We start from the raw sequence: 8,062 nt of genomic DNA, 5'->3' as shown, positions 1-8,062 counted from the left end.
GGAAAAATTATAGAATAAGGCATTTTTTAAAAAAATCTTATCAATTTAGGAACTTTAACCCGTACTCTCGGATTCAGGCATTATTTGTCACACGAAAAGACGCTTGTAACCTTCTCCCTAAATGCAACGCAATTCAAATTCAATAATATGTTAATTATTTTATTTTATTTTTTTCGCATTTTCCTTCTGTTCGCCAAACCACAAAATAATTTGATGACGTCTCATATCTGAAGCCTCACAATTTCATCATCTCCGACAACCCTTCTATCTTTCTCTTCCGCCTCCAGAGCAACCGCCAATAAGCCTTCCATTGGTAAATCGACCATCGACTACAACTATGTCTTTCCAAATTCATCGAAACTCTGATCTGCTCGGTTGAGTTGTAAATTGTAGTCTGCAAACAATATCATCGGTCAGATCGAAAGTCATTTTGACCCTTCCATTGTAAGCTTCCTTCTCTTATTTGTTAATTGAAATTATTGTTCCTCTCGACTGCATCTTCCAACCGTCACATGTTCTGCAGCTTATATTATGTTGTCTGCTTCCATGATTATAGGTCGTGTGTAGGTTAAATTAATATTAACGGCTTTGTCTTCCTAACAGGTTTCTCTATACTCTGCAACGATTTACTCCTATCAATGAATCCTTTTGTAACTCTGTCTCCGGATTTCACATCAACAGGTTATTACAATTCTCCTTCTATTAATTCTGGCAGTGATGTCTCATCCTACTAGTTACTAATCATGCCCTTGGGTTCTCCTGGGAAAATGTCTTCTAGGGTTTAGTTTTCATTGTCTGCTTTTGCTAACCATTGCTCGTATACATGTTGTAGGGTTTAGGGTTCACATAGGATACTTTATTGTAGGGTTTAGTTTCGTCGTTATCTATTGTTAGCCTTGTATGTTTGATTGCTAATGTCTGCCTTGCTGCCTTCTATGTTTACTTTTCATCCTGCCAATTCATACTCGTCAAGATTATGTACATTGTTATGCGGTTTTGAGGCGTTTAAGCCACTCACGTCTCATGGTAGTTGTTTATTTGCTCTGTTTGGGTTCTGTTGGGATACTGTATTGTACGGTTTATTATTCATCGCCTTATAACTGTAAATTACTAGTGTTTATGTTTATGTGTGTTGTACGGTTTTCTATTGTTCAGTTTCTGTAATGTATCATCCTACTAGTTATATGTCATCGCCTTGGGTTCTCCTTGGAACCTGTCTTCTAGGGTTTAGTTTTCATTGCCTTCTACCTGTAGTCCATCAATCTTTATGTTTATGTTCGTTTAAACCATTATGTCTATCTTACATCTATGCTTTATTGTTCATCGTTATCAAACCTTGTACCTTTATCTCTACGTAGGTCAGCTGCCACAAAGGCTTTTTCAAGTTGATTGTTATCCTGGCCATGCAGTCCGTATCAACTCTTACTCTAAACCTGAATATCTTATTGATATTTTGTATGTTTTAGAAGGTCTGCCTGAGTTAAAATTGTTATTGGCATCGCCGCTCGGTTCTTTATTCCGTTTTTCGGTGCGTCAATGTTCATTATCTGGCCAATTGGTTCACCAGATGTTATGTAGGCAGTTGTGTAGTGATAATAGCGAGGAAATGTGGTTTGTGTTTGGAGGTCAGCCTCTTAAATTCTCGTTGAGTGAGTTTCAGGAAATTACAGGCCTTTGTTGTTCTCCTTTGCCAGCAGTGAACGAAATTGTTACAGCTACTACGCATGCTACTGGTAATGCTCCGTATCAGCTCATTGGTCATAAAATTGGTTCAACGACTGTTAAGAACATTGTAAATATGTTGAAGACGGAGCCAGGTATGCCTGTTTGGCGTAAGTTTCGACTTTGTCTCATAGTTATTGTAGAAGGAATATTGTTGTGCCGGATGCAACCACTGAAACCATCACTAGAAGTTGTAGAGATGGTTAAAAATGTTCAGTTCTTCCTCAATTATCCTTGGGGTCTCCACTCTTTCAAACGGCTGCTGCGGATGGTAACAATAGGGGATTACATGCCGGATAAAACCTCTCTTCTCAAGAAGCTTAAGCAATCTTCATTGGCAGTCCATGGTAACAATAGACTCCACCATACTAACAATCGGAAGTTCCACAAACTTTGCAATTGCCGCATTTAGAGCTTCAGCTACGTTGCTACTCATGATGTTGTAGCATTTCGCTTGACAATATGCTTGCGTCCAGTGCTCAAGAGGAATTGCATCCAGGTACGCCTGACATCTGGCGCTCCTTACACCGATTTCGGTATACCATTTTGTAAAATCACTGACATTAAACGCCCTTGCAGCTTTACCAACTAAGTTTGAAAGACCTTTCCGAGAAAAGTGTCTAACATTCCTCTCAATGTGAACCGCACAGGCTCCATGGAAAGCTTGAGGATAGACTTCATCAACAGCAGCATAAATCGACCGATGCCTATCAGAAACAATGACCAGATCTTCAGTATCTGGAAGTATACCAGAAAGATGCCTGAAAAACCACGTCCATGCAGCTATATTCTCGGAGTCAACAATTCCAAATGCGATAGGAAACACTTGGAAGTTAGCATCCTGCATGCTCACAGCTAGAAGTACACCTTTGAACTTGGCCTTGATTGCTGTGCCATCAACAAGAACTACCTTCCTCATATGTTTTACACCTGCAATGCTGGCAGCTAGAGAAAAGAATAGGTATTTGAACTGCTTATTCTCTTTTTCCCCCAATTTATACTCCAGTTTATAAATAGGCCCAGGGTTGCCTTGCTTCAATAAATACATATACACAGCTAGTAGTTCATAACTTCCTTCATCACTGCCTCTCGTTTTCCTTACTACTGTCTCTCTTGCATACCACGCTTTCATGTAGGTCACTGAAACTTTAAGTTCATCAAGCACTATGTCTGGTATGTCTATTGCTCTTGGGCCTCTTAATCCATTTGCATACTTCCGTTCCAAGACAGACCCAATAACTTTCGCTGAAGCTAGCTTAGAATACTTGGCCCTTGTTGCGATCGTGCAAGTATGGGTTAAAGTTGCTGTCCGAACCTCGAAGTTCTTTGAATTCCTCGATACAACATGGCCAAACACTATCCACCGACATGTCGGGTCAACACAGACAAATATTAATCTCTCTGGGTCAGACCTTGTCTGCCTGAAATAAAACAGCCTCTTGATTGCATAGAGGGATAAGCAGTTTTGCATATCTGCTTTGTCTTTGAAAACACGCCCAGTGTATAGAGAATCTTCCTCAACAGATACAGCAGCACACATCTGTGTTAGTGAGGTCGAACACATCATCAAAAACAGGTTCAACATCCTTGGTTGGAAGATTACCCTGCTCATTGCAGTCTTCATAAAAGTTTTCAAGACTAAGCGGCATATTGACGGAACTTGTAACATATGCGAGAACCTCCTCACCAACATCTGTTTCCGGAGCTTCTTTGCCTTCCTCTAACCAAGACGTGTCGAGAAAATTACCCTCATGTGTTGGTGGACTTGAAGGTCGTCCTTCATCCATAATAGGAACACGACAATCACCATCATCAGGTTCAGCCACACACGAAGGTCCACCTTCTTCCATAACAGGTACAACACAATTTCCATCATCACCACTGTCATAAAAGTTAGTCCAGCTCTGGTACTCATCTAGATTATTTTCCTCTGAACTTGCAGTTTGAACTCCATCGATGAATGAGCTACCACTTTGTACATCAAATACGACATTGGGATCCAATAACTCATCACCACTTTCAACTCTTGTTGCCGGCGACAACATATACTGACACCTCCTCCCCCTGAGACAGCAGAAAACTGTATTAGACATCGAAATTACATTCCTAACATCATAAAGTACTAGTTTTTATGCTAACTCTGCTCTTTTCGACTAGCAATAACACACGAAGCTTCTCTGAAACAATGGAATAACCATATACAACATCTAAGACATAATTAAGTACCTAAAACAATATGAGTTGGTGTCTTAATCATACAATAATAAGACCATATTAACCCTCTAAAACGATGTATATTGGCTGTTATCACTTTTAAGAAACCTATATTCGATGATACAGTTATCGGTAAACCTGAAATTGTATTTCCAAGTATACAAGAAAAAAACGAGGTACAACTATTACCTCAGCATTCATTTTCTCCTTGTGTATCCCACGTGTTCAGTTTCACTCTTAACCACCTTGACCCAAGCAAGTAAAATTTTTTTTCCTCTCCAACTCAGATCGAAATATCCACAACAACCTAAATCAACTCTTATATCCTCTGAACTAACTCGCTTTTAAGTAATCCACGAGTCTCCGTACCACATCGCGATTTCTCAGCCACAAAACAAACAACGCACAGTACACATCGCGTTATACATTTAGGGTTTGGGTTTTTAATTTTCTATTTTCGATTTTTTCTCAAAATTTTGGAATTTCAAGCGCCTCAACTCCCGCTCACTTTCCAGGACTAAAATTGTCTTTTCGTCCACACGAAAAAGACCTAATTCCGAGAATACGGGCTAGAGTTCCTATTTTCTAATATTTGGGCCGAAAAATGTCTAATTTGATAAATATCCCATACTTTGTTCTCATTCTAAACCAACCACTTTGGTATAAGACTTTTCGTTTGGTTATCTATTGAACCGAACATAAACCGTAAGGCAGTAACCCTAACTAAACCGGGTAGAAACATTCTGCTTTTCTTCTTCTTCTTCTTCTCCATTGATAGTTTTCCCAAAGCAAAGCTTCTTCAATCTTCCTCGTAAGTTCTCTTTAATCACTCATTTTACACATCTCTGTATCTTTCCTTTGTTTTTTTTTTCTCTTAGGAGTGATTAAGTTAAACTTACACTAATCACAAACCCTTTAAAGATTTTGGAATCGAGTGATTATTATGCTTAGGAGATGGAACTTAGTTATGGAATCACTCCGTCTTGTTCATCGTGTAGATGTAGAAACCTTAGTTTCAAGTTCCATATTCAATCGCACAGTTTGCACAGCGTCAGAGCCGTTGAACCATACTGTTGTTGATGAGAGTTATGTTTTAGCTGAGTTATCTTCATTGCTTCCAATTACATCTAATAAAGCGAAGGAGGAAACAGTTTCGAGGAATCAAGTAGCTATCGATTCGTGTTTGTCGCCGGAGGAAAGAATTAGAGGAGTGTTTCTTCAGAAATTGAAAGGGAAGTCTGCAATACAAAAGAGTTTGACTAGTCTTGGTATTGGTTTAAGTATCCACATTGTGGCTGATGTTGTTAACCGTGGAAACCTAAGCGGTGAAGCGATGGTTACGTTTTTCAATTGGGCGATTCGTGAGCCTGGTGGTGTATCTAAAGATGTTGATAGCTACTGTGTGATTTTAAGAGCGTTGGGAAGGAGAAAGTTTTTCTCTTGTATGATGGATGTTTTAAAGGAAATGGTGTGTGAAGGGGTTAACCCTGATCTTAGGTGTTTAACCATTGCTATGGACAGCTTTGCTAAGGTTCATTATGTGCGTAGAGCGATAGAATTGTTTGAGGAAAGTGAAAGCTTTGGGGTGGAATGTAATACTGAGTCTTTCAATGCATTGTTGAGGTGTCTATGTGAGCGTTCGCATGTGACTGCTGCGAAATCGGTGTTTAATGCAAAGAAAGGTGTTATACCTTTTGACTGTTGTAGTTATAATGTTATGATTAGTGGGTGGTCGAAGCTCGGTGAGATTGAAGAAATGGAAAAGGTTTTGAAGGAGATGGTGGAGAATGGATTTGGTCCTGACTGTTTTTCTTACAGCCACCTTATCGAAGGGTTGGGAAGAGCTGGTCGTGTCAATGATTCTGTTGAGATCTTTGATAATATAAGGCACAAGGGTAATGTTCCCGACGCTAATGTTTACAACGCTATGATCTGTAATTTCATATCTGCTCGGGATTTTGATGAATCTATGAGGTACTATCGAAGGATGCTGGATGAGGAATGTGAACCTAACTTGGAAACGTGTTCCAAGCTTGTTTCTGGGCTCATTATAGGCCGTAAGGTTTCTGATGCGCTTGAGATATTCGAAGAGATGTTGTCAAGAGGGGTTCTTCCCACCACAGGGCTCATTACCTCTTTCCTCGAGCCGCTTTGCAGCTATGGTCCACCACATGCTGCAATGGTCATCTATCAAAAATCAAGAAAAGCTGGGTGTAAGGTATCAGAAAGCGCATATAAGTTGTTGCTTAAGCGGCTATCAAGATTTGGAAAATGTGGGATGCTGTTGAACGTATGGGACGAAATGCAAGAGTGTGGATATCCTTCTGACGTGGAAGTCTACGAGTATATTGTGGATGGGCTCTGTATCATTGGTCATCTAGATAATGCTGTGCTTGTGATGGAAGAAGCCATGCGTAAAGGATTTTGTCCAAACCGCTTCGTATATAGTAGGCTTAGCAGTAAATTAATGTCTTCAAACAAAACAGAATTGGCTTATAAGCTGTTTCTGAAGATCAAAAAGGCTCGTGCTACAGAAAATGCTCGCAGATTCTGGCGATCTAATGGATGGCACTTTTGATCTTTATGTTTAGTTGTATGCTCACAGGGAGATTAGAATTTGATCCTAGTCTTTGTAGATGTGAAAACTTGATGTACATTATCGCATCTTTAGTCGATAAAATAGTAATAGAGAGCATTTAAAGTTATATTCAGTAGGGATTGGTCGGTTTGCATTCTTATCTTGATTTACCCCTTTTGGTGGATGGCTTAAACCCAAAGGCATACTCGTCTCTTTCTAGGTTACAATAGCGAAATTCCTAGAGTCTTCCGAATGGAGGCAGTAATCAAGAAATGGCAGCAGAAGTTCAGAAAAGGAAAGGAGGAGATGGAAAAGTGGGATGCACTTCAAGGTCGATGGGCTTCCCTCTTCAGAAACGTTTCTTCTATCATCCAGAGATTACAGGTTGCTGGAATTTTTGTGTGTTTGTAGTCAGAAATTTCAAAACTGCATGTGTGATTTATTTGGGTTTGAGAATAGGAAATGCAAAATCATGGGAGCTATGGAGCTTTGAGATGCATGAAAGGGATTGAAGACGCAGTTGTGCAGCAGCAGATGGGTCAACTGGACACTCTATTGCGTTCCATGAGAAACGTCCTGTAAGTATATATTGAGGGAAGAAAGGTTTTACTTTAAAATGTTGCTAGCGTGAGTGTTTCGGGTTCTAGTAGTAAGTAAAGACTGCTGAAACGTATAGCATATGGGCGATGCTGATGTCAGGGAAGAATTCTGGAGCCGTGTTTTGACACTAGAGAAGCTACATCGAGACGGTTTGCATTTACTAGAAGTTGAATCAAGCAAGAGGCGAGTAGAGGAACGAATTGGAGTAAAACCTTGCATTGCTGATTGCTTAGAGGGGCTGTCTATCCTCTATGACATGCATCAATCAGAGTAAGCAACCAGAATCTGCTTAGTTGTTGAGTTACAATCATCATTCTTTTTAAACGTCTTGTGCTTTTAAATTCTCGCAGATACCATCTCAAATCTTCAATTCTTTCGGCACTTACGTGTCTTATCCTGAAACCAAGGTACCGAGAACAATGATGCCTTGTTAAAATTGTGGCAATTTTAGAAAACTGCTCTGATGTTATTGTTTACTGTTTTATAGTCCTGGTGATCTAGACGCGCTACAATACCTCGTGGTTGATCAGCCGAATATCCCAAAAGATGAAGGTACGACGTTGACAAAAACTTGCATTCTTCTTCGAGTGTTCTGAGTAAACGAAAATGTTTGTACATTTCTTAAATGTAAATCTATCAAGAGGTCCAAGTCTGATTTTAGCTTCTCTGATATCTGTTGTGCAGTACAACACATTTTCGATGTCATATTCGCGGAAGAGATCAAATGATGTCAAGGAGGAACTAATCTTTCCGGATATGCTAGAAAAATGTATCTTTTAATCTGTTTTCTTTGCTTGACAAAAAATAAATAAATAAATAAATAATCTGTTTTCTTTTTTGTTTTGTTTTTATAATGAGAATCGTTTGTTCAAGTTAAGTAATTAATAGAACGTGGAAAATTTTGTTCACTTGATTATGCAAATTTAAAAATCAATGTGTGAAGAAATC

At 39.3% G+C, this 8,062-nt stretch overlaps 3 protein-coding genes across 3 annotated transcripts; 2 read left to right on the top strand and 1 right to left on the bottom strand.

The window, feature by feature from the left end:
* Positions 2,054 to 3,767, bottom strand: LOC104728617. Its single transcript, XM_010447578.1, has 2 exons — positions 3,402 to 3,767; positions 2,054 to 3,262 (listed from the first exon to the last, which is right to left on the bottom strand). The coding sequence occupies exons 1-2, from the start codon at positions 3,765 to 3,767 to the stop codon at positions 2,054 to 2,056; spliced, it is 1,575 nt and encodes a 524-aa protein (XP_010445880.1).
* On the top strand, positions 4,695 to 7,986 carry LOC104725077 (uncharacterized protein At5g43822). The gene is made up of 7 exons (XM_010443680.2): positions 4,695 to 4,747; positions 6,735 to 6,898; positions 6,974 to 7,092; positions 7,214 to 7,384; positions 7,465 to 7,521; positions 7,602 to 7,666; positions 7,799 to 7,986. Exons 2-7 carry the CDS (start codon positions 6,767 to 6,769, stop codon positions 7,840 to 7,842), a joined length of 588 nt encoding a protein of 195 aa, XP_010441982.1. The 5' UTR covers positions 4,695 to 4,747; positions 6,735 to 6,766; the 3' UTR covers positions 7,843 to 7,986.
* On the top strand, positions 4,754 to 6,754 carry LOC104725075 (putative pentatricopeptide repeat-containing protein At5g43820). The gene has a single exon (XM_010443679.2). The coding sequence runs from the start codon at positions 4,880 to 4,882 to the stop codon at positions 6,512 to 6,514; it is 1,635 nt and encodes a 544-aa protein (XP_010441981.1). The 5' UTR covers positions 4,754 to 4,879; the 3' UTR covers positions 6,515 to 6,754.

This window comes from Camelina sativa, chromosome 11, assembly GCF_000633955.1.
Source record: "Camelina sativa cultivar DH55 chromosome 11, Cs, whole genome shotgun sequence".
Lineage (NCBI taxonomy): Eukaryota > Viridiplantae > Streptophyta > Magnoliopsida > Brassicales > Brassicaceae > Camelina > Camelina sativa.
Note: the sequence above shows the minus strand (reverse complement) of the source record. Positions and strands in the feature narration are given on the sequence as shown.